The 27263-nt window shown below is 44.4% G+C and overlaps 1 protein-coding gene across 23 annotated transcripts in view; it reads right to left on the reverse strand.

Moving 5' to 3' along the window:
* CELF4 (CUGBP Elav-like family member 4) overlaps positions 1–27263 on the reverse strand; it is a 1336489-nt gene that overhangs the window by 152019 nt on the left and 1157207 nt on the right. For all 23 annotated transcript variants that reach the window (XM_068252050.1, XM_068252041.1, XM_068252032.1 and 20 more), the window contains one exon: positions 4233–4376. In XM_068252050.1, coding sequence (XP_068108151.1) covers positions 4233–4376 — 144 coding nt within the window. The remainder of the gene's footprint in view (positions 1–4232; positions 4377–27263) is intronic.

Here is a 27263-nt window from a genome sequence, read left to right on the forward strand (position 1 = left end):
CCGCTCGTCGCTATGGCGACGATCTAAGCAAAACAAGGAAGGCCGCTCATTGCGGCCTTCCTTGTTTATTCTGGGCGCCGGAGGCGATCGGAAGAACGCCTCCGGAGCGCCCTCTAGTGGGCTTTCATGCAGCCAACTTTCAGTTGGCTGCATGAAATAGTTTTTTTTTTAATTAAAAAAAAACCCTCCCGCAGCCTCCCTGGCGATCTCAATAGAACGCCGGGGAGGTATTAGGGTTAGTAGTGTGATTTTATGCATTTACAGGGACTAGCGATATGCAATTGTATAGTGGTTAGCACTATATTAACATTTCTTATATGTGGCGTTTTTAAACCAGAAAAAAAGTATACAGTCTTTTGCACATTTCAATCTTTATTTTCATATTTAATATATTCATAACTCTTCATGTAGTGCAGTATACTCTGATGTATATACTTTAATACATATGTGTGCTTTGATTATTCTTTGAATAATTTGCCTACCATCGCGCCGTGTGCCAATTTCTGCATAAGAGGGAGGGGGAAAACAAAGAAAACCCTGAGAATCCTCCATGAGGAGATGGACTTGCCCAAAACCTGTTTGTTCTGTGCCTACTTTTTCACGATAGTGGTCCTTTAAGCCCATTATAGAATTTGCCAGAACGACTTACTGTGGTAATATATTCCACATTTTAACCACTCTTACTGTATAGAATCCATCATTGGGTGTACTGAACTAGTCAACAATGGAAAACGGCACACAGTTTCAATCTGATATTGTATGACCCAACCCAAACATTCTAAGTGCTCTAATGTCAGAGTTAGAATTGCCAGGTGAGAATTCCTATGGACACCTGGCTGAGATGGGCTCAGGTTGAGGAAAGTTTAGTTTGCTTTTTTTGCTTTCGGCTATGCTCACAGTGGGCGTTGTGTTCCCTCTAAAAGCAGGAGTGCAATGGAATGGAATGGGAAAGTCTACTGCACATTACTCGCGCTTTGCGTTGCATGCATTGAAGCATGCAATCAATGAAAAGTATGCTTCACTGTCACTGTTATCACGTGAGTTTTGCAGTAAGACACTGCATGCAAGGATGCCACATGCCGCTATACCGCAATGGCCGCACTGTGAACGTCGCATAGCTGGTGCATTGCAGTGCAACATTTACAGTTACGTTGCATGTCTGTGAACCTTAAAGGATACCTTAGCTCTTTAGAAATTTAAAGGGGAACTGAAGAAAGAGATATATGCAGGCTGCCATGTTTATTTCCTTTTATGCAATACCAGTTGCCTGGCAGCCCTGCTGATCCTCTGCCTCTAATACTATTAGCCATAGCCCCTGAACAAGCATGCAGCAGATCAGGTGTTTCTGACATTAATGTCAGATCTGACAAGACTAGCTGCATGCTTGTTTCTGATGTTATTCAGATACTACTGCAGAGAAATAGACCAGCAGGGCTGCCAGGCAACTGGTATTGATTAAAAGGAAATAAATATGGCAGCCTCCGTATACCTCTTACTTCAGTTCCCCTTTAAAAAATGGGGGGCAGGCACGTGTAGCAAGTGGTCCTGATGCCCACTGTCCCCCTTGTTCTTCTCCATCCGCCTTTTGTGTAAAGGCCCCCAAAGCTACTTCCAGTTTGGCCATGGTTGGTGAGCAGTGCGCAGCGCTGTCCCGCGCATCCTGGATCGCGTACCCGTGGCCGGGAGAGATCTGCGCATGCGCACTATATAGTCATGTCTATGTACTGCGCATGCGCAGAGCACTTGCGTATCCATGCAGTTCCTACGCACTGCTCGGAATGGCTTCAGGGGGCCTTTAGACGATAACGGAGGGGGACATTTTTTAAATTTATGGGAGCTAAGGTATCCTTTAATCAGAGATGGGAGCATTCAGCTTCTTCTGCTGGCTGTTCTGTGTGGCTGGGCCTTTCTGAATGACAACCCCGGCGTACAAATCCCCATTCCACGTAGGCCACGTTTTCAGCCTTGTACTCTGCAGTGTGTCGGGAGCTCAGCTTGAAATGTAATGCTATTGTATAGAGCCGGCCTGCAGGAGATTGGCTTATTTTCTCAAAATTAGAGCGATACTTTTAAATCACGAAGCTGTGAAATTCTGCACGGATCCGAAGGTCCCTTCTGGCCGCGTCCTGCGTGACAGCTGAGAGCGCCTTCTCGCCAGCCGAGGAGCGGCGCACGCAGATTGCATGGGTAAAGTTCTGACAAAAGTGGTTAGGAATTTTGGCGAGCCCCCTCTCAGGGGGAACGGCTGCGTTTTAGGCTATCACATTCTATTTGCTGGCTGGAACGGTCGGACGCAGGACATACTAATTCGCTGTGATGGCTTCTCGTGTAATCATCTAGAAGGGAAGGCTTTGCTCTCAATGAGAAGTCACTTCATGTCATTCCTAAGCCGGTCACATAATTTTCAATGTACCCGGCGTCCCCGAGGATTGGTAAACAAGGTTTCATGGCGAGAGAGTAACCCCTTGTGGGCCAGAAACCGAGACGATGAGAGTTGGAAATAGACTCTTATATTCAAGACAACAAAACAGGAACATTGAGCTATAAGATACACACGCTGAGCACAATATTAGGAAAACTATGCCAGGACAGGAAGTTTGGGCGCCAGAGGCGGCACGGAGGTTCAGGTGCCTCATAGGTACCTATGTTAACCTCCTTAGCGGTAACCCCAAGTCAGGCTCGGGTCGTAAATCTGTAGCTCAGAGCGGTAACCCAGAGCGTGACTTGTGGTAGCCGCCTGGAGGTGTATGCACGCATCGGGCATCTGTAACTCTCCTCCCCCTGGATCCAGACGCTGGCAGCCATTTTTACTCCGGTCCTCAGAGGCTGTCAATCCCTCTGGTGAAATTGCCGTCTGTCGTCATGACTGACACCCCCACCGGTGCCTAATGCGTCACCCGCTGGACAGAGGGAGAATTGCAGCGCTGGATCCAGGGGAGGTAAGTGCAGGCGCTGCCGCCAATCTCTTTAGCCGTATTATTTTTCCAGCTTTTAGGGTCTAAAAGCTTGTGAAAAAATTGCACTGCTTTTAGAACCTAAAATCCAGAAGTACCATACCGCTAAGGAGGTTGATATTGACAATTAAAGGAAATTTGGGTTCTGGCAGCGCCTGATAAAATAGCAGATGCTGGGGCCGCCCGCTATGCAAACTGCAACTACAAATAGCGATATTAATATAAGTGGGGCAAAGAAACTTTGCCCCCTACACAATAGTGGGGTGGGGGTCGTTACGGTTAAGTGTTTTAGAGTAAGGCATTGGAGGGAGTTTCAGTTAGGCTAGGGTAAAGTGTTGGTGGGGGTTCGATTAGGGTGGAGTTTAGGCATCAGTGGGGGAGGGAGGGCTCATATGAGAATAGGGTTAGGTTTAGCTCTAGTGAAATATTGGTAAAATTTACCGATATTTTACGACCGGAATTACCACTGCCCAATAGTAATATATCAGCAATTGTCTACATTTACGCAGCACACATTTTGCATGTAGGCCTTTGTAGGACCTCTTTCTGCAATCAACACATTTTCAGTTCTTTGGGGCATTGATTCCTCAAGTTGTTGCAGACATTCTGCTTCATGTTGACATGATCGTATCACAGTTCAATTCACCAGTGGCACATTCATGATATGAATCTCCTGTTCTACCACAGTTCACACCCCCCCCCCCCCCCCCCCCAGCCTGAACTGCTAACACATGTCAGGTTGGCTCCAAGGGTTTATACTAGTGATGCCAAATTCTCACCCAACCATCTGTGACCTCAGCAGAACTCCAGACCAGACCTCAGCAGAACTCCAGATTCATCAGATCAGGCCATGTTTTCCCAGTTATCAGTAATCCTGGAGAGCCACTCTCCACTGAGCAGGGGAGCTGATGCAATCCTGCAGGCATGAGCTTTAGCCCCACCCATAGAAACAGAAGCAAAACCTGTGTACAGCTCTGATTCTGATCATGTGATGAAAATGTCACGTTTTTGCCTCATTTCGCACAAAATGTAACCTCTGGGCACTCTGACTATTATTAAGCTGCTAGAGATTAGTCTGAATAATTGCAAACAGAGGATAATTTTAGCCTTATAGACCTGGACAATGAGAGAACTAAAGATAGAACTTTCTGAACATGTTCCAGAGAACTACAAAAGTATGCAGTCACCAGATATGTCAGCTCAATCAATCCTAGTGACAGGTACACTTGACATTACATGATAATACAAGTAAATTACTGGGACAAGCCATTCACTTACTGCCTGGGCATATGCGCCGTACGCTCCGAACTGGATCGCCATAGGATTAAACATTCCCATCTGGCCTGCCATTTGCTGCATGCGTCTCATTGTGCGCTCCTTGTCTGTGTCTGCAAACTTCACCACCAGGCTCGATGATGCCCCCTAGTGGAAGAGAAAAAAATGACAATAGTTAAAATTTGATTAATTTCCTGCATTCATAGAGCACCAGTACATTACAGAGTGCGTTATAAAGTATAACATAGATCTATTCATACAAGCCGTAGCACCGGTGGAGCTTGCGCTCTAATGTCATACTAGTTACCATTGTAGGATTAAGGCAGGGTTCACACTGCATGCCTTTTCCCACATGCAAATTCAGTGGACAGAAACTGATTTAGTCGTTTTACCCTAAATCAGTTGCTGTCAGTTATAACTGAAAAGACAACTGATGTGCAAGGTAATCTCTATGTTTCCTTGTGGCTCAAGTGGGCAATATTACTGGTTAACAAAGTGGTGACCAGGAAGCTGTTACAGGGTCATCTCCATTTTAAAACTAGAGCACGGAGAATTCCATTGATTACAGTCCAAATAGGACGCGGGAGAGGAGAAAGAGATTGATGAGCAGCCTACGCAGGAGGTAAGTATTACCTGTGTATGCTTATTTTTACTTACTGGATATTTTTCAGTTCAAGCTTGCTTTAAGGCAAGTTTCACACTTGCAAAAATAACATCCCTTTTCCCACATTCAAAAAAGTGGGCAGCAACTTATTTAGTCCTTTTCCACTAAATCAGTTATCACTGAAAAGACAACTGATGTGCAAGGCAATGTCCATGTTTCCCTATGTCTTAATTCACATTATACACATTTTGACTAAAATCTTTTTTACATTGCACTTCTATGGAAAGTTAAAACGCATCAGTTTTTTAGCGCATAGTGTACACGAGGCTTTGTATTACCTTAAAGAGAATCTGTATTGTTAAAATCGCACAAAAGTAAACATACCAATGCGTTAGGGGACATCTCCTATTACCCTCGGACACAATTTCGCCGCTCCCCGCCGCATTAAAAGTGGTTAAAAACAGTTTTTAAAAGTTTGTTTATAAACAAACAAAATGGCCACCAAAACAGGAAGTAGGTTGATGTTCAGTATGTCCACACATAGAAAATACATCCATACACAAGCAGGCTGTATACAGCATTCCTTTTGAATCTCAAGAGATCATTTGTGTGTTTCTTTCCCCCTGCAGTTCTCATGCACTGAAGTTTCAGGCAGCTCTTTTCTTCCTGCAAACAGCTTTGCCCTTGTCTGTAATTCCTCAGTATGTGAAAGCCCAGCCAGCTCAGAGGACGATTTATCCAGCTTGTAAAAGATAAGAGAGAAGAGAGAAGCTGCCCTCATCTGAATAATACACAGGCAGTGTGCATAGAGGGTCCTGAAAGGGGGAGTTCATAGCAGAACCACAACACTGAAGAACTTGGCAGCCTTCCAGACACAGGCTGACAAGTCTGACAAGGGAAAGATACATTGATTTATTACAGAGACTGTGATAGCAGAAAGTGCTGCAGTTAGCCAGAACACATTAGAATATCTTTTGGAACTTGTAGGATGATAAAAAACAGGATGCAATTTTCGTTACGGAGTCCTTTAAGGCTGCATTCACAGTGGGACGTTGTGTTGTAATGCGGCGTTAAAGTCACAACGCAGCATTACAACACAACGCAAAAAAAAGGTGGTAATGCAGATTAATGCTGCAGTGTTATCCCCAGGCCCTTTCAGCTGTGTGCTCCACCTGGCTAGTTTTGGTGAGCACCCGGCTGTCATCTCCTCACCTCCTTCTCTGCTGTAAGCATACTTGTGCAGAGATGCACCAGCCCTGCATTCTCTCATCTCGCCCCACTGGAAAAAATTTCTGGGGAGAACACTGTGCTGCGTTACCATTGCATACAGTAGGTACAGTAAGGCTGCTTTCACAGTGGGACGTTACAGGCGCACGTTAGAGCAGCCTGTAACGCAGCCCAACTCACAGTAATGAAAAATCAATGGGCTGTTCACAGTGCCCACGTTGTGTTACATTGTAATGCAGCACGTCTACATAACGTACTGCATGCTGTACTTTACACACGGCTAAACCGCGTTAGACTGTTTGCACATGCTCAGTAGGGTTTTTTTTTTTCATTTTATGGGCGGAGAGGAGGTGGGGAGAGGCCGCTACGTAGCCAGGCACATGGCTACTTATTATTCACTGCACTTGCGGTGTTTACATCCTGGAGCGGCTGCAGATTGGCTGGCGGGACCACGTGATGCGGAGAGCTCCGCTGGCGTGGTTTCCGCAGTGCCTCCGACAGAGCAGGCGCACCAAGAGCTGCTTGTAACGCGGCTCTTGGTAGCGTCCTGCTCCAACACCACCAGGCGCTGCGTTAGGGGCGCGTTATGCGACCATAACGTCCCCTAAAACGCAACGTCCTACTGTGAAACCAGCCTAAAGCATACAGTAGGTACAGTAAAGCATACAGTAGGTACAGTAAAGCATACAGTAGGTACAGTAAAGCATACAGGCAATGAAAAGTATGCTTTCCTGTACCGGGTAAAGTGTGCGTTTAGAGGTAACACACTGCAAGCAGTGAGTTACCATAACGCTACATGTTACCATGCAACGCTAACGTCACCCTGTGTACGTCCCATAGGATTAGCATTGCATTGCGGTACGCTGCGTTATAAGACTTTATAACGCAGCTCCGCAACGTCCCACTGTGAATGCAGCCTCATTCTCTACAAAAGCTCCCACTGGATATAATCTATACAAAGATGCCAGTCAGGCTCCTTACTATAGTATCCCCTATAACAGTGATCTGGAAACATGGCTCTCCAGCTGTTACGAAACTAGAAGTCCCACAATGCATTGCGGGAGTCTGACAGCCACAGTCATGATTCATAAAGGCAAATGCATTGTGGGACTTGTAGTTCCTTAACAGCTGGAGGGCCAAGTGTGCAGATCACTGCCCTATAAGGAGATGGACTGTCCAATACCTCTCAGATCTCTCAAGAGTTTTACAAGCTATTGTGACAACCATGTAGGAGAAAATACATTTACAGTACATTTTACTCTGGAATAAATGCACATTTGATACAAATGCATACAAATATATTTTAAACTTTTCCATTTCTTACAACAGTAGTCGTTTAAAAAAAAACAAAAAACAAACTAAGGACAACAACAACAAAAAAAAAAAACAGAAGCACAGTCATAAAATAAAACTTAAAAAAAAAAAAAAGAAATTTGTAATAGGTAAACTCTCTACTTCCTGTATGGACAACCTGTGTCTTAGCTGAGCAATGTCAGCCAGACAAGTTGGGTTTTTGCCCTGCCCACTAAGTGTATTTAATAATTAATAAAATAATACTTTTTTATATAAAATAGTGTATGTGGGTGTATTTTTACTTTTTGGCCACAAGACGTCGCCACGCTTAATTCCTGTGCACTGTGCTCAGTACACAGGAAGTGTTGTGTATGTGTTCTTTAGTTTCACTTTCTGAATGAATACCGGCATCTCACTAATGGCAGCTTTCATTCGTTACAGGCACTGTGATCGGCTTTGGGAACACATGTTTCCATTTACCGATCATGGATGGAGATCTCGAACGGATGGTTAAATAAACATACATGCATAGCTATTAGCCCCTGGTGCGTAAATGAAGCGTATATATGTGTGAATGTGTAGTGAGTGTACATGCATAGCTATAAGCCCCTGGTGCATAAATGAAGCGTATATATGCGTGAATGTGTAGTGAGTGAAGGCGTAGATATGTGTACTAGTGGTGGGGAAATTATTAAATTAGACCTGAGATGGGACAGGAGAGAAAATGTATACATACCTGGGGCTTCCTCCAGCCCCCTCCGGCCTGATCACTCCCTCGCCATCCTCCGCAGCCTCCTCATTCGCCCGCAATCGGCTCCGGCAAGTATGTTGGTCTGGGGCAAACTGCGCATGCGCGGCCTGGCCACGCATGCACCCCCTTCGCACACCCATCGGTGGGAGCTCCCGGTCACTGGAGTGCAATCGAGGAAGCCAGACGATTGGCCCCAACTGGATAACTTACCAGGGCCAATTGCAGATGAACGAGGAGGCGGCGGAGGTCGAGAAAGCAACCAGGTTCGGAGGGGGCTGAAGGAAGCCCCAGGTATCTATACCTTTCTCTCCTGTCTCATCTCAGGTGCACTTTAATATCCTCCTCCCTGTAGGAGTGCCAGCCTTTGTATTGAGGAAGCAGAAGCTAAGTATCACGTGACTCAAGTTTTAAAGGAATTTTTAAGGTTCCTGCTTATGTAACTATACAGCTAATGCTTGTCCCTTTTACCTAAGAGCATGTAACCATCTGTGTGAGTGTTTGGATCTTTAATGGCATGTGGGCAGCTTGCTGTGCTATTAATGGCCTGGTTGGACTTCTTTATGCAGAGTCATTATTGAATTTTTTTTTGTGTGTTCGCAAAACCAAGTCTTTCAAGTTTGTGATTTCTAATTTGTGAATGCGTCCAACATTTTTTTCTTCGTATACAGTATGCCAAGTTTCCTGTAAACTTTTCAGTGCGGAAAGCAGGGCCGCGTGTCTATTGATCAGAATTTCTCATTTCGGGCTAATGAGACACGTGTCACGGAGAGCTACAGCCGAGACCAAATTCCATTTTATAACGGCATAATGTTGTTATCGATCAGCCTCTTAATTGCTGCCCATCGACAAAGGAATATTCGTAAAGTATACATTTCCTGCTACCTCCCAGCCTGCCCAGTCTTAATTAGATGGCAGGGCTTACTTAATTAACAATGATCTGCTGTGCTGGCCGCTAAGCTGGCCGTAATGACCACAGCGTCTCTAGCAAGGGACAGCGGCTGAGTGCATTAAGTGCACCTGTCACGTCAGAATGTATAACCGAATAATCTATACTGCCAACTGACTTATCCCTAACACTAAATATTAAGAAGTCCTCAGTGCAAAATGGGATTTCAGCAATAGGCAGGATTTCAAGACCTGGTAATATACTTCTGTGCCTTGCCTGGAAACTGTTTTAAAGTGATATTACATTCCCAAAACTAAAATGTCAGTAACTACTCCTAGTCACGTAAAAGAACACTTGAAAGCATTGCCAAGCATTCCCTGGACCATATGCAATTGACTTTGGCCTCAATTCACTAAGCTTAACTCCTGTCTTTAATAACTCTTCTGAGCTGTTTTACAGTTATCACCATGGTGATATAATTGTGATAACTGTAAAACAGCTCAGAAGAGTTATTAAAGACAGGAGTTAAGCTTAGTGAATTGAGGCCAAATTTGTCTCCTAAGTTATCTCCTAGGAGATAATTTTTTATTTTCTATTTAAATTATCACTTAAAGGAAAACCAAAGACTTTAAAGATTTGATACTTACGCGAGGCTTCCTTCAGCCCCGTAAGCACCACTGAGTCCCTCGCCATCATCCTGCGTGCCTCCGTTCAGGCCTCGTTCACATCATACGCGCTTGCGTGCGCATTTGGAGGTGTGTAAGATGTGCTGAAACGCAGGAACGGCAGAAGGGCATAGACAGCCCTTCTACCGATCACAGCTACTAGGCTGCGCAGCAGTACGATGCTCTATGAAGCGGTTGCGTACTGCTACCTGCATTTTGCCGCAGGTGCAGAACTGATCCTATCACTGTCAAGCGGCGCAGATGGCGTGCGATCGTATGCGTTGCGTTCGGATTGCACGGCCATCTGCGCTAGCTAGATGTGAACAAGGGCTAAAGTCACCTCAGTGGGGGTCTTCCAAACTACTGCACCCGCGCAGAACGCTCCAGGCCATGGAAGGCACAGAAGATGCCGACCTGGCAAAGTCCGCATCTCCAACGGAGGGGATCCCGGGAGTCGGGACCCCAAAGCAGCGGTGAGGGACAGGTCGGCTGCCAGGGGCTGGAGGAAGTCTCAGGTAAGTAGATATTTATTTTTTATTTTCCTTAGATGTTTTCTTTAAAATCATCACCACTATTTAAGGGATCAGCAGTGTTTTGGAGATCACCAGCTTGTAGTTAATAAATTGCAGCTTGGTGATAATTACCAAGTTGGAAAAAAAAATGGTGATCGACCTTGACACCACTTTCCAATTTGACAAAAAATTCATCCTTTGAGTATCGCAGATGGTAATATAATGGCAGTATTTGTATAGCGCCTTTCTCCTGTCGGACTCAAAGCGCTTGCGAGGCAGCCACTAGAGCGCACTCAGTAGGCAGTAGCAGTGTTAAGGAGACTTGCCCAAGGAACTCCTTACTGAATAGGTGCTGGCTTACTGAACAGGCAGGGCTGAGATTTGAACCCAGGTCTCCTGTGTCAGAGGCCGAGCCCTTAACCATTACACTATCCAGCCACTATGCTAAAACTATTCAAGTGACTAAAAATGTGAAACGCCAACTTAGGTTACTCATGCTAATGGAGATCAAGACCCAAAGTAAAAGGTGAATGCCATTGTCCTTTTACTAGTATGGTGATCAAAATTTCCAAAGCAAATATTTAGTCATTATATAGCAAATTTATAAAAAGGTGTCAATGGGCAGTGTTAAACTGGGGCACACTGGTACTGTCCCCCCGGGAATCACTGTGCCCTGCTGAAGTTCCCCCCCCCCCTCCCCCGCTCATACAGTTAACCGTTTACAGGTTCCAGCAGCGTACAGTGAACAGACTACGGTCTGTAAAAAACTCTCCATTTCAGCCTGAGTCTGCAGTATGTAGGCGTTAAAATGTACCAGAGACAAGGTGATTTCTACATACCCCCATCCTCAGTCTTCTCCCTCTTCTGCACCGGGTCCAGTTAGTACAGCCAGTCGTAGCCAGTCTGAGCCAGCGCAGTGCGCTCCCTCTGTCTTCCTCTGGCGGAAAACAGTACTGCGCCTGCACAGTACTATTCTCTGCCGGAGAGAGCGCACTGCGCTTGTGTCAGACTAGCCGCCACTGCTGAACTAACCGGACCCGGTGCAGAAGAGGGAGAAGATTGAAGACGGTGTGGGAACGATCCGTGGGAATAAGGCTGGAAGAAGTCCCAGGTATATATAAATCTTTTAATTACATTCATCTTGGATTCCCTTAAAGTGAACCAGAGATGAAGCACTCTCATGTATTCTACCATATATCAGTGGAAACATTAGAGAAAACACCTACCCTGCTCTCGGTTTCATTCTTCACTGCTCAGCCTGCTTCTAATTAGCCCTGATAAAATCCCTGACTAAGCATTCAGTCTGGCTTTGCTCAGGAATCATTATAGCTGAGTCTGTCTTCTGTGATGTCTTTTCAAGCCCAAGCCTGCCCCCTTGCGGCTCTGCTATAATGACTCAGCTATAATGATTCCTGAGCAAAGCCAGACTGAATGCTCAGTCGGCGATTTTATCAGCGCTGATAAGAAGGCTGAGCAGTGAAGAACGAAACAGAGAGCAGGGTAGGTGTTTTCTCTAATGTTCCCACTGATATACAGGGCTGTGGAGTCGGTCCAAAAATCCACCGACTCCGACTCCTCAGTTTAGGATTCCACCGACTCCGACTCCACGACTCCGACTCCTCTAATTTGCATATTACAATTTTGTTGATTAAAAGTATGTAACATGAAATTCGTCTCTTAACTGCCAACGCTTAGGAATTTTACAAGACAACTGAAGTGAGAAGGATATGTAGACTACTATATTTATTCCCTTTAGACTAAAACTAGTCCTTGGTAAGAGTACTTGTAAAAGGTACAAACCGGAACAAGGAACATCTATCAGTCCCTAGCCAATGTAAGTGTGGGTACATGTAAGAATGATGTGCAGGTACTCTGCAGGGGAATGAGGAGATTGTAAACAGACAACACCTCTGTGTTCAATGTGCACAGCATTCTCGGTGGATTCCCTGTAGCTCTGTGGGGAGTGCATATGTAGAGTATAGTACTACTGTGTAACAAAGTAAACCTGAGACAGATGAAATTAAAGTTTTATACATACCTGGGGCTTCCTCCAGCCGCCTTCAGGATAATCAGTCCCTCGTGGTCCTCCTCCACCACCTGGATCTTCTGCTATGAGTCCAGGCACTTGAGCCAGTCAGGCGTAGTGCGCATGCACACACTCCGCCGCCAGGAGCATACTACACCTGTGCAGCACTATTGCGCAGGTGCAGAATGTTCCTGGCTGTGGGAGAGGCATGCGGCCGGACAGCGCTGACTGGCTGAATTACCAGGACTCATAGCAGAAGATCCGGGTGGTGGAGGACAGCGAGGCACTGATTAGCCTGAAGGGGGCTGGAGGAAGCCCCAGGTATGTATAAAACTTTACTTTTCATCCGTCTCAGTTACCTTTTAATTTGTAGTCACCAAACCAAATTTTAATAACATATCAAATTATTTGATTTCATCAGCAAAGGGAGTGCATACATTTGCAAAAACCATCATCAATGCAGAATTATTTCCATCTCATTGACCATCTCTATTAGTGACACAGCTACACATCAGGCTTTATTCTTACAGCATAGATGTTATTTAGTATATATAAGAGATTCCTGTGTACACATCATATATACAGTCACAATCAGATATGTATATCTGACCTTAAAAATACGGGGACTGCTTTATTGAAGCAGCACAAGTAACTCATTTTGATTGGTTTATTTCATTTTTGTGGACTAAGCACATCTATTACTGTATATATACTGTATAAATACATTATTTTTAATGACTATTATCTGAGAAATAGAACATTTTATCATATTTTCTATTTTAATTACAGTTACAAATTCATTAGGAGTCGGAGTCGGAGTCGGTGCATTTTTTCCTGACTCCGACTCTGACTCCAGGCACCCAAAATTGCCCGACTCCACGACTCCGACTCCACAGCCCTGCTGATATATATGGTAAAATACATGAGGGTGCTTCGTCTCTGGTTCACTTTAAGTAAACCAAGGATTTTATCTATTTGCCATAAATACCTCACAATCCTTGCAAGATCCCTTGTAGTTAATGTTTCTGGATGAAACTTATATTTGATTTAAAAAAAAAAACACAAAAAAAACCTCTCTACTTCCTCCTGATTGTATCTTCTAATTTTGTCAGTCAACAGGAATAGAGTCTGAAGAAAGCTGAAACCTTACGGTTTTTTCTTTTTTAAAATTAGCCAAAAAGCTAGAGTTTGTATTTTACAGACAGGAAGTTTTGAATCAGGATAATAATCTAATCTAAAGAAAAAATATCTAAAGCTTCCTATAAAAAAGCAAGTATCAGCAGCACCGCTTAAAGGGGCACTACAGCGAAAAACTGTAAAATGTAAAAATGTACAAACATATACAAATAAGAAGTACATTTTTTCCAGAGTAAAATGAGCCATAAATTACTTTTCTCCTATGTTGCTGTCACTTACAGTAGGCAGTAGAAATCTGACAGAAGTGACAGGTTTTGGACTAGTCCATCTCTTCATAGGGGATTCTCAGCAAGGCTTTTATTCTTTAAAAAGACATTCCCAAAAAAGGTTTTTAAACAATGATGCTGGCCAGCTTCCCTGCTCCCTACACAGTTTTTTGGCAGTTGGACAGAGCAACTGCCATTCACTAAGTGCTTTTGAAAATAAATTTATCCCTGAGAATCCCCTATAAAGAGATGGACTAGTCCAAAACCTGTCACTTCTGTCAGATTCTTACTACCTACTGTAAGTGACAGCAACATAGGAGAAAAGTAATTTATGGCTCATTTTACTCTGGAAAAAATGTACTTCTTATTTGTATACGTTTGCACATATTTTAAATTTTACAGTTTTTTCGCTGTAGTGCCCCTTTAAGCAAAAAGTAGCTCTTTATTGAAGATCATGCAATTAAAATTACATGTCAAAAATGTGTTTTCAGCCTATTAGAATTACATTATTACATTAACATGCATAGTTGCGGTGGGCAATTACGTTTACATGTAAAAAAAATGTATGCGTAATCCGCAAATTTCGTATTGCGATGCCCAATTGCGAATTACAATGCATAATTATGCAGAGGCATAATTTATACTCACCATGACAACCTGCCATTGTGCCCCCCCACTCCACCCCCCCCCCCCCCACCACAAAAAAAAAATAACAAAATTAAAGCAGCTGCAGGAATAGAGTTGGTCCTTAAAGGGCTACTATCAAAGATAACTAAAATTCTAAATGTCACATACACTTCCAGTAATTACTATTAAATAGCGATATTCAGGCTTTTTTTCATCTTTTCATGTTTTATGTGAAGAAAATATGACATTTACAGAGAACAATTTTCACTGTGGGCATTACTATGGAGGACTGTGTAAAGCACATCCAGCATACAGAAGCAATCTTCACTGGCTGTAATACGGTGAGTAAAATGTGTTCAGAATCATAGAAAGCAGAAATATAGCTTCAAATGTGTGTAAATAATCTCTGTGTGCTGCATCTCTGTGTGTTCCTGTCTTTCCCTCTCTGCCTCTCAGTGTAAAGTTAACAGTTTACAGCAAGTGAGTTCTCATTGTAAATGGGGGGCATCAACAGGGCCGGGCCGAGGCATAGGCTGGAGAGGCTCCAGCCTCAGGGCGCAGTGTAGGAGGGGGCGCACAATTCATTCAGCTGTCATTCCTAATTGTGTTTGAAGCAGAACGAAATAAGAAAAGGGGATACATGGCAGTGACTGCAAGCCAGATAACTAGATATTAAGGTGTTGGGAAGGTTGTGGGCCCTGTGGCGCCTCTTAGTCTAATAGCAATCAGTGTGTGATGACTGGGGTGGCAGGGATGGAGGGGCGCACTTTGGTGTCTCAGCCTTGGGTGCTGGAGGACCTTGTCCCGGCTCTGGGCATCAAAGTAGGGAAAAAGTACATGTCCTTCTTTCCAGATGCTTCCCTGTATCTAAATATCCCTCAGCTGTTCTCATAAGATCTGTAGGAAAGTAGACAGGGAACAAACAGTAAATCATTCCTATGTGAATAGTGACAGAGAAGTGTAACCTAGCTACATGGTATAGCTCGAGCTGTGATGACTGAGAGAACTCTGAAAATCTTTCTAGTGTTGCTGGCTAAAAGCTCTATAGATATGTGGGGTTTACAGAAACACAATTTCTTTGATAGTTGCTCTTTAAGCTATTACAGTGCATTTCCGTCCCCAGAGCGATGGATCGCAGCAGGCATGGGGAATGACATTATATATGTGTTCCGGGAGGGGCTGGACGCAGCAAGAGCCGATAACAGACTTTGCACATTACACATAATCGCCTCTGAGTGCCTCTTCCCTGATAATTGAATGAAAACCCAGATAATTTTAAATGTCCTTGTTGTCCTTGTACCTGTTTAGAGCCAGATTCAATCCGCCAGATGAGCTTTTAATGATCGCAAAGACTATCTGTAATTGTTGTGTAATTGGCCAATACAATTTCTACACCAAATGCGAAAAAAAGAGCAATGCGTTTTCCCACTTGGCAATTAATATTCTGCATCCACCCGAGGATAAAAAGTCAAATGAAGATCACTGTTCAGCAGAAGGGGAGATTTTAATCAAGTGCACCTGTGAGAGCGCTGCTGTGGTTTTTAGGAAGAACGCTTTAAGTGGGAGTCGGGTGTTTTCTTTAATCTTTTAATATCCATATTTATTTATTATAGTGAAACTAAAAGATAGATTTTATGTTTTTTATCTTTTAGTTGGGAGATTCTGAAACGTTGTGGATGAATATCTATTCTGCATGTCCCACGTGTCACCAGATGATGGCGCTCTAGACTAATCTTAGCTTTGACTATTATCTCATTTTATGGTTGGTCTGGATGTCAAAAAGAACGAATGATATACATGTATATTTGCATGTTCAAGCGGACCAGAACTCAGAACTTCCTTTCTGCTCTAAAAGATAAGCAACAGCATAATAAACTTTAAAGAAAAAACATTTCTTTGCTACAGCTGATACACATCCTGCAATAAGTCTGCAGTGTGTCTACTTCCTGCTTTTATGGAAGCAGACATAGGGTTAACTTCTTGTGTTTACAAATTAGTTGCTCTGCCGAGGCAGAGGGGATTCATGATCTGATACAGCTGAGAGATCTAATTACGGTTGTGATTAGTCAGATGAGGGGGAATTAGACAGGTCAAACTCTCTAAATATATATTGTGTGCATTTCTCCATGTTTGCCTTTGGTCATGTGCAATAGTTCAGGTCCACTTAAAATCAGAAGGGGCAGTTGTTAACACTCATCCCATTTTCATTTGTGACATTTCATGTTTTCATATTCTGATTTCCGCAGAATGTGAGTGAGTAGCCTAATATTTCTGAAGTGTTCCGAGTGGCCTGAAATCACCGCGGAGATCTGATTTCTGCTGAAAAATTCTGCATACTCTGATTGGTTCAATGCATCAGAGTTCTGTGATTGAGCTAAAATTGCGGTAATGCGCCATTTCTGTGGAATTGTTATTTCGGGGGCCTTCTTCAATGGGCGCAGGGGCGTAGCAATAGGGGTTGCAGAGGTTGCGACCGCATCGGGGCCCCGAAGGGCCCTCCCTCTACTACACTATTGGCCCTGTGCTGGTAATAATCACTTCTATAGATGGTTTGAATAGTGGTAATCATTAACAAACTCCTCCCCATCCCTTCTTGCCCCTCTGACACTGTCGTTGCCATTGGCAGGTTTTAGTGCGCCGTATCAATTGTCATGTATAGAGTGCTTGGGGGGGCCCAATGTAAAACTTGCATCGGGGCCCACAGCTCCTTAGCTATGCCACTGAATGGGGGTGACCGCGGCGGCAGCCCCAGGACCGCCTAACGCCAATAGGCGTCAAGTCCTGGGGCTGGCTTTTACAGTCGATCGCGCACGCGGATGCATTAGACTGCAATACCGCCATCTATAAACATTGTACACGGCTGTCCCCCTGGGACACAGGAGAGCGATCAGCTCTCATAGGCTGAAAATAGAGAGTAGATGAATCTTCAGCACTCTTTAGGGTGGCAGCAGGGGTCTGGACTTGACCAAACTCAGCATATGATTGTGGCAGTGAATCCCCCTTCCAAAGCGTGCACAGGCTTATGATTATAGGTATATGGATGTGAAGTGGAGAGATAGAGAGGAGCCAGCACTGCTAATGGGGTAATTTATTTCAGCAGATAAAAAACAGCAGCACTTACAATCAGCGTGGTTAGATGCATAGCGGGAGGGTGGGCGCCAGGTCTATGTCCCCCTGCGGACGTCCGTTTCGCGCTACAAGCGCTTGTTCACCGCAATGGGGAGAAGTAATGGAGGCGGGCAGCGTCAGCGTGGGTTACATACTCACGCAGCGGCGGCACTTCCGCCTATGTCAGCTTGCCACGCCTCTAGTTTCTATGGTGATCCAAGACGCCCACCTCTTCCGTATAAGAAACAGAAGGCGTCTATGTATCCAGGCAACGGAGAACCAGCGTAGCGGCGTCATGCGCCACGCCGGCCACAGTCCAGCTCAGGAGCCGAGATGTAAACAAACCGCGGGCGGCTATACCCGCAGTTGTGAACAAGCGCCTACTAAATTAGAGGCAAATCAGCAGAGGAGCAGGGACGGCGGCCAGGCGCACTGTAACACCGCCACGCCAGGGCTCCGTCCAGACACATCAACACAAAAGAAACTTAAAAACAGGTTGAAGCACAATTAAAGGAGGGAGAGGTGAGAGGGGCACAGATATGCAGAAGGAGGACAAGGTGCCCACAGAGATGAGAGCAGGATGGTAGCTACATATGGTGGAGGCCCAGATACAGCCAGGGGTCCAATAGATCCCCAAGGAGAAGAAGGGGGAGGAAAAACGTGCACCAGAGAGCATAGCTGCACATGCATGCGCAGACAAAGGACCGCGCAGGCACGTGCAGCAGAGCGGAGAGCGACAGCAAAGGGCCCAAAGAACCAAGAACTCAGAGGTCCCAAGGAGTGCGAGCATAGAACCCCATGTGTGTCCCAACTGAGTCTCAGATATTCAGGGGCACACATGGGAGGATGGTCAGGGGCAGAGGAGCAACAATTTCTAGATCATCTTTCCAAAAAGCAAGCCAGTTCATTTTTGTCGTTAAACCCAAGGGGTCCCAAGGCATTAGTTCGTATAATCCATCGGGCCTCATGTTGCAGTAAGGTGCGTTCCCTATCCCCCCCTCTAGTGGTGAAGGATATGGTTTCCAGAGCACAGAACCTGAGACAGTTCGGATCCCTTTCATGGCATTCAGCCATATGTTCTATCAGCCTCGTGTGTTTGTCCTTGGATTTCAAGGAGCGTAAATGCTCCTTTATCCTAGTTTGCAATTCTCGGGTCGTTTGGCCGATATAAAATCTCTTGCACGGACACAGTAAACAATAAACCACAAATCTGGATCTACATGAGAGCACGTCTTTTATCTTAACCGGTATGCCTCCCAAGGTTTGTGGTCCATATCTAAGGATCTGATCACAGATACCACATGACCCACAACGGTAATTGCCTGGCTGTTTAAGGGTGTTCAGCCAGGCTGAAGCCTATGACAGCTGATTGCCGTGATTGGCCGGCTGGGAGAAGGGAGGGTTTTTGTAAAAAAAAAAAAAAAGTAAAATTTATTAAAAATATAATAACATAAATATTTATTTAAAAAAAAACACTGGGGGAGCGATCAGACCCCACCAACAGAAAGCTCTGTTGGTGGGGAGAAAAGGGGGGAGGAATCACTTGTGTGCTGAGTTGTGCGGCCCTGCAGCTTGGCCTTAAAGCTGCAGTGGCCAATTGATAGAAAAATGGCCTGGTCTTTAGGGGGGGTGGGGGTTTAACACTGCGGTCCTCAAGTGGTTAAAACATGCCTGCACACACACACAAACACAGACAGACACACACTACCATCTGACCACTCTGCATAAGGTTAGAAGGAGATACATGTACATCAGTCTGGAGTTAGCTTTCAACGCATTCTAATCATTTGCCATAGAGTGCCCACTAATGATACAATCTCGACTGTACAATCGTACCACTTTCTATACAATACGATGGCCTACCTAATGTATACATTCAAATTATATATATTATATAAATTATATATAAATTATAAATGATATACTCAGTTTACCCGTCTACTAAATAGATTTGGTAAGTTTGTTCAGTCAATATGGTATCACCCCGGCCTGTCCACCTTTCATGCGGATCCCTTTCACGTGTTTAGACACATTAGAGTTCTGCTTTAATTCCGGGTCCGTCTCTGCTTCCCTTGCACGGAATTTGACAGCCGTGATTTAGGAATATTGTGCCTGTAATGCAGACAGGCAGTCCCCCCCCCCCCCCAATCCCCCGGCACCCCATCCCCCCACTCGCAGTAAATGGCTCTGCACTGCACCATTACCGTGATTTGCTGTAATGGGTTAATCTGCTCGCTGACGATTTCTTGCTTGCCGCTGAAAAGCTCATTTGCGAGCTTGTCAGCGGCAGAAAATTGAGTTGTTGAGCACACCTACATGTGACAGGTCTCTTTTGCCGCTTCCGTCTCACCTATTGATATTCAATTACACAGTATGGGCCCTCCTGCGCCGCTCCGAAACGCGGACGCACGGGGGCCGCCCCCTCACCGACTCTACAGAGCCAGGGAGAGCAAAGGATTGACGGCGAACGGCAAGGAGATCTCCATAACTCATAATACACAACTATAACCTTAACCCCTTTGGTTGCTTGGAGAAGAATTCTCCCCGAGGGTAGACAAGTTTTCCGTTGTCTAAAATCGTATCTTTTTGTAATTTACACCGATCCTCCCGTCACAGGATATCAAATCCCCATCCCCCGCCAGAGGAGCTGCCAACACATAGCTTCCGCTACTGCATCTCACGTTAATACAAGTCACGGGATGACAGTAGGTTGGATCAGCTTACGGGATTGAGTGTCGTTATTGCATCAAACTCCCCTCAGCGAATGTTCAGGGCAGCCAGGCAAAATTATGATTTGGATCTGTTAAAAGTTCGGAAGTCTTTAATGGTTAATCTGAGGACGTTTTCCTGATTAGCTAGTGCTAAAGAGACTCTGAGTCAGCCTCCGGTCTGCTGTAAGAGCATCTACAAGCTGGGTACCGAAACCGGGAAGTTCCAGCCAGGAACAAGTGGCTCATCGTGGTTGTAGATGGGAAAATCTACCCAGCAACAAGTGATGCTGTGCACTTTTACTTGACTGGAGAGCGATTACAACAGTGAAGAGGGGGAAAAAAACACTCTCAAAAATATTAAGATAATGCTTTCCATTGCTTCTCTGGGAAGAAGAAACCCACATTTGTGTAGCGCAGGGGTGTCAAACCCAATCACGGTTAGGGGCCAAAATCTAAAACATAGTCTAAGTCGCAGGCCAAATTGTTTTTGAAGATTTAACATGTATTGTCTCAAACTTAGTGGCGTAACTATAGTGACAGTATGGCCCCCACTCCTCCCCCTTCTGCAGATTTTAATATGTACCTGCTTCCAGACAGCCACAAGCTCTACCCTGCATTTCTCTCACTATTAATGTACTGTATAGACTCGAGTATAAGTCTAGATATTTAGGTCTGATTCACTTCATAAAAGTATAGGGGTTGACTTATACTCGAGTCACGGGCAACACTGAACACACTGTACTAATAGTGACATTCCCATTTGCAGCAATTTACCCTGTGGTAAGTGATACTTTGAGGAAAGGTCTGAAAGTCCTGGATACAACAATTAACAAGGAAAGGGGCAGGAGGGAAATACTGGGCTGCATAAAAAAGGAATTAATAATTGCAGCACTTGGGGGCCTGGAGGAGGTATTGGCTGCACTTAAGGGACAGGAAGGGTTAATAGCTGCAATACTGTATGCAGTGCAGTCATTGAGCCCGCTGAGCCCCAAGTGCAGCCATTAACTTTGCTGGGTAGACTTATACTTGAGTCAATAAAAAAATTACAACTTAAGAGGGTTGAATACTGGAGTCGACTTATACACAAGGCCGACTTGTATTCGAGTATATACAGTATGTCACGTGACCGGAAGCAGGAGGTGTGGAAGCAAAGAGTGTGCAGATGCCAAGAAGTATTAAAGAGAACCAACACATTTCTGGAGCAGGTAAATATTACATTGTTCTGGTGCACTTCTCCAATGTGGGGAGAGGGTGTTTTGAGTGACAGAACAGCTAATTTGTAAACACAAGAAGTTAGCCCTATGTCTCCTTCCCGGAAAGCAGGAAGTAGACACACTGCAGATTTATTACAGGAATTGTATCAGCTGTAACAGAAATGTTTTTCTGTAAAGTTTATTATGCTGTTGCTTATCTTTTAAAGCAGAGAGGAAGTTCTGAGTTCTGGTGCGCTTTACACGTAGCTTATGTACAAAGATGGCGATCAGCTTGATCACCAAAATCTTGACATCATTCTTTAGAATAACTACATTTTTTCAGATTGACCAATTTAAAAACTGACAATCAGCTAAAAAGATTGACAATTTTAGTTATTTGCCAATTTCAGCAGAAATTCTCAGACACAATCCTCAATCAGCCTAATTGCCACTTAATCGATCACCAGATAACGCCTGGAACACACACTGCATAACAGTGATTTGAAACATCCCAGGAATGTAAGATTTTGATGTTTGGGACGACAATTGCTCTAAAAAAATGCAGCTAAATGATAAGGACAGGTGATCATTATTGGGTATTCTGCCCTATTGAACTGGCCCAACAAGTCTTTTAGGCAGATATCGTGCAGTCGTTCGATGTGCTGAAGGCATTTAAACGACATTGTTCCAGAGCATGTGGGCATGTGGTATGAAATGTCGCCTCTGCTTACACATGCAGTTTTCGAACAACAGCATCGTTTGGATTATTGGTGTGTATGCACAACATTGTTTCTTTTTGCCGGGCAGAGCCGGGACAAGGTCATCCAGCACCCAAAGATGAGACAAAGTGCACCCCTCCATCCCCCCACCCCGGCCGTCACACACTGATTGCTATTAGACTAAGAGGACCACCAACCCCCCAACACCTTAATGTCTAGTTATCTGGCTTGCAGTCACTGCCATGTGTCCCCTTTTCTTATTTATCTCTGCTTTAAACACAATAGGAGAATGATAGCTGAGTGAGTTGTGTGCCCCCTCCTACACTGCGCCCTGAGGCTGGAGCCTCTCTTGCCTCTGCCTCGGCCCTGTTGCTGGGTAATATAATTTGAGCGACATCACTTATTTGTGTGCTCCGCCTTTTATCTAGCATGTGTACAGACCTTAACTCTGGTACATTGGAAGGGGAAAAGACCTGAGGATACTACAGAGAACAGCAGCATTTGTTTCAAGCTTCCCCCTCCCTGTTTGCTGAGTACGTATTGTCTGGCCAATAAATGTGGAGGTTGGTGCTCTCCTCCTTCTGGCATCTCCAGCATAGGCCTGAATCATAATTGGCCCATTTTTTTATTCTAGAACAGAGGTGTCAAACTCAATCGCGCAAGGGGCCAACATCAAAAACATAGTCTAAGATGCGGGAGAAATTGTTGACTGAGATTTAACTGTCTCAAACTAAGTGGCATAACCATTGCGACCGTGGAAGCATGCTCCTCCCCCTTCTGCAGAGTAGCACAGTGGAGCAGTTTAATATTTACCTGCTCCAGGACTGCTTCGGGGCTCCTTCTGATCTTCCTGCCATACACACGCTCTATGCTGCACACCTCTGGTCCTGATGCATGTCACATGATCGGAAGTTAGAGGTATGGAAGCCCAGAGCCTGCAGCTGCTGGGAAAAACAAAGACCCAACGCATCGCTGGAGAAGGTAAATATTACACTGCTCTGCTGCACTACTCTGCAATGTGGGGAGAGGGTGTTGTATGTGTGTATTGGGGGGAGGGGGGATACCAGCCACATAAGGTGAGTTGGATCCCAGGAGGAGGCACCATGCTTACTTCGCTGGGGGGTCCTGTGGTTGTTGCTGCACCTCGGCTCAAACTGCGCATACACAGCGCAGTGCAGTGAATTGCCAACCTAAATAGATCGCATTGATCGCCATCATAATACATGTGATCACCCTTTTAAGAGATTTGCCGTTGTAAAAGTGATGATCAGACTATTTCTTTTTTTTACTTTTTAATAATATTCCCGTTTATCAGCGCTGCGTAATATGTTGGCGCTTTATAAATACAATAAATAAATGAATCATAAAAAAATATCACTGCCTTTTAATTTTCCACTGCAATACTATAAAAAGGACACTAGATGGCAGCAAGGAGCATCTATTATTGTCAGTTGTTATATAAAGTCATAAGCCGAGATTATTAATGCTTTGTACTGCCATGATATCTTTTGAACAATGCTGCTGAATGTATGCATTCATTGCTGGGAAAATAACAATGACAGCCTGGCTTTTAGCGCTCTTACCAAAACTTGAATAGAGGAAAGCATAGATCGGGAGTGTTTCTAAAGCAATGTGAGAATATAAAGAGACCTGATAATACATACAGGGGTGCATAAAGTATGCAAGGGGAATATACAGGGTGTGCAATAAGAGGTAATACAATGAGGCCTTTTATTGGGGGAGGAGGTCCCCTTTATTATTATTAGTAGTAGTATTGATTTATAAAGCACCAACATATTCCATAGCAATGCACAAAGTAAGAAAAACAAACAAGGGTTACATAAGTTACACTGGTACAAAAATACAGAAGTGGTGATTACAATGACAAATGTAACATGATGCATAAAGTGTATAAGAGAGTGCAAGCTAAAGACTGAGTAACAAATTCTAAGACATAAAGGGGGGGGGGGAGGGGGGAGACCTGCCCTTGAGAGCTTTCAATCTAAAGGAATGGGGGGGGGGGGGTACTATGCAGTAAACATACAGGCAGTGCATGTTTGGGTTATCTAGTAAGGAGTACAACCTGGCGAGCGGTTCAAAGGGGAGAAATGCCCTAAGTCAGAGTATGTGCTTGTCGGAAAAAGTGAGTTTTTAGGGAGCATTTAAAGATTTCAAAGGTTGGAGAGTGACTGATGTGCTGTGGAAAGACATTCCAGAGGAGGGGTGAAGCCCGTGAGAAATCTTGTATACGTCAATGTGAGAAGGTGATTCTAGAGAAGGTGATTGCCTTGAGCACAACCCTGTAGCCAGTATGTAGGGAAGCAATGGCACTGATTAAATATTTAATGAAGCTTCATAAGGGTATGTTAAAAAAGGGCGCTGGGTAAATTCGGGCGCCAGACATTAGCCGATTGTAGAATACCAGTATATTTACTGATATTCTACTATTTACATTGGTAATTTTCAATAGTAAAACATTGGTAAATGTTACTGATATTTTACTACAGCTAAACCTAATCCGATTCTCACACAGAACCCTCCCCCTTGAAACCTGAACTTAAAGAGACTCTGTAACATCAAAAACGTCCCCTGGGGGGTACTCACCTCGGGTGGGGGAAGCCTCAGGATCCTAATGAGGCTTCCCACGCCGTCCTCTGTCCCACGGAGGTCTCGCTGCAGCCCTCCGAACAGCCGGCGACAGGCCCGACTGTTCAATTCAATATTTACCTTTGCAGGCTCCAGTGGGGGCGCTGTGGCTGCTTTCGCTCCGAAGGAGGCGGAAATACCCGATCTCAGTCGGGTCCGCTCTACTGCGCAGGCGCCGGAGACTTGCGCCTGCGCAGTAGAGCGGACCCGACGGCGATCGGGTATTTCCGCCTCCTTCGGAGCCGACAGCCGTCAGAGCGCCTGCGCAGGAGCCAGGAAGGTAAATATTACGTCACCGCTGTACGGAGGGCTACAGCGAGACCCCCGAGGGACGGCAGACGGCGTGGGAAGCCTCATTAGGATCCGGAGGCTTCCCCCATCCGAGGTGAGTACCCCCCAGGGGACGTTTTGTCGTTACAGTTCCTCTTTAAAGAGAAACCATAACCAAGAATTGAACGTCATCCCAATCAGTAACAGATACCCCCTTTCCCAGGAGAAATCGTATCCTTTTCACAAACGGATCATCAGGGGGCGTCTGTATGGATGATATTGTGGTGAAACCCCTCCCACAGTGTGATGTCAGGACCATGGTGCTGCCATCACACTGTGAGAGCCTCGTTGCATTGTGGGAAATAACAACTGTTTACAGCTGTTTCCAACTGCCAAAAAAGCAAGCAGCATCTCCTTCCACTGACATCACCTGCCAGTATTAAAAATGTCACCATGTGATAAATGTCAGAATGTGAATCAGGGAGAGGAAAGATTTTACAATGAGCAAACACTGACTAAATGATTTATACATAATTATTGTAAAAATGAAGCACTTATTTATTACATTATTTTTACTGGAGTTCCTCTTTAACCCCTCCGCCATGCTTGCCCTCTTCCCCTGATGTCTAACCTTAACCGACCCCTCCACCAGCAGACGACCCTCTTCCTGACTCCTAGCCTTAACTGCCTCCTTTACCGAACAAAAAACCCCTTAAAAATACTCGGCGCCGCCATAGGCCAACAAAAATATTGATGAATGAGGGAAAGTTGGGCACCGAATAAATAGGAAGCGCCAGGGCCACCCGCTGTGGAGACTGTGGTGCAGGTGCTGCTATTAGTAGCCGCAGTTTCCATAGCGGGTGACCCGTCGCCCAACTTTCCTCATTCACTAATGTTTCTATTGGTGCCACTGGTGGTGGCAAAACTTCAACGGCTCTCCGAGCACCAAAATTTCATGATACCCTTCATAGGATGTAGAATACAAGGGAAAGGGGATAGCTGGAAGCATTGTGAGCTATTTCTTTTCTTTTTCCTTTTGGAATAACAGTTTTTATTGGTCCCAAAAGAGAAATGAAACCATGCAGATTGTTTGACATCCATTTATGCCCCATAAACAGGTCCCTGTAAATACGACACTTAAAGCGGAATATAACCCTGCATTTCAACTTTGCTCTAAAACATTATTTACAGTATATTATATGCAACCAGCATTTTTTTTTTACTAGACCAGCATTGGAAGGGTTACACAGGGCTTTAAAGTTCCTTTAGATTTCTGCAGACGCATCCGAAGCTGAAATAGATACATTTTGTTTACATAAATGTATCTAAGTGTTGAATGTGACTCATCTCTCACTGAGAAGGAGCTTGGACGACAGCCAAAGAGTGTGTAACTGTTTATCAATAGATACATGTAACTAAATAGAATGTATCTATCTGAACTTCTGCATATCTCTCCAGGACCTTTAAACCTCTGTGTTTAACCCTTCCAATGCTGGTCTAGTAAAAAAAAAAAATGCTTTTTGCATATAATATGCTGTAAATAATATTTTAGAGCAAAGTTGAAATGCAGGGTTATATTCCGCTTTAAGGTAGCCACACACGATACAATTAAAAAATGACCCGATTTTACAGCAATTCGATTCAAGATAATTTCTACAGAAACACTGAAAGATTTTTTTTTTTATTCAAGTGCAAACTCTAATCCAATTTTCCTTTTTTTCCAATTTTTCTCAATCTTGAGGGGCACATTTCTGATCAATTTTTTGCAAGATTGTATGGTGTGTGGTAGACTGACGATTTTGTAATAATAGAGATGCAAGCAAGTTTTCAATCATTTTTTTTTCATAATTGATGAAATATTAGACACACGTGTGTGGCACATTGGTCAGATTTTTAAAATGTTAATATCAATCAGAAACATTGATTGTAGATCTTAAATGGAAAAGAAATGTAAAAAAGTGTATGGTGTGTGGCCACCAAATACAAGAAAGAGCCAATCGCACTCTTCTGGCACACCACCCTGTATCAAAGAAAGGGGGTGAGGTGTGCAGGACTTGTCTCCGGATACCACAGAGATTTAGGTATGTAGATCAAATGGAAGTCCGCACCGCCTCTTAGGGTAAATCCTATTTTATTATTAGTATCAAAAAAACAAACACATTAAAAAGAGCCACTAGGCAAGACAGTCCGCTGTTTCGGGCTCCTGCCCATCTTCATGTTGCCAGGTTCTGAATACATGTTCACACACAACACATATATATACAACAGGGTAACCAATCAGATCAAATGTCCACAGAAGAGGACCTGATGGGGAACTACTTATTTAAATACAGGACTCCACCCTCCCATGTAACTCAGTAGATCCATGGGACACTAGTGTATATTGGTTACGC

Source organism: Hyperolius riggenbachi, chromosome 1 (assembly GCF_040937935.1).
Source record: "Hyperolius riggenbachi isolate aHypRig1 chromosome 1, aHypRig1.pri, whole genome shotgun sequence".
In the NCBI taxonomy this organism is placed as follows: domain Eukaryota; kingdom Metazoa; phylum Chordata; class Amphibia; order Anura; family Hyperoliidae; genus Hyperolius; species Hyperolius riggenbachi.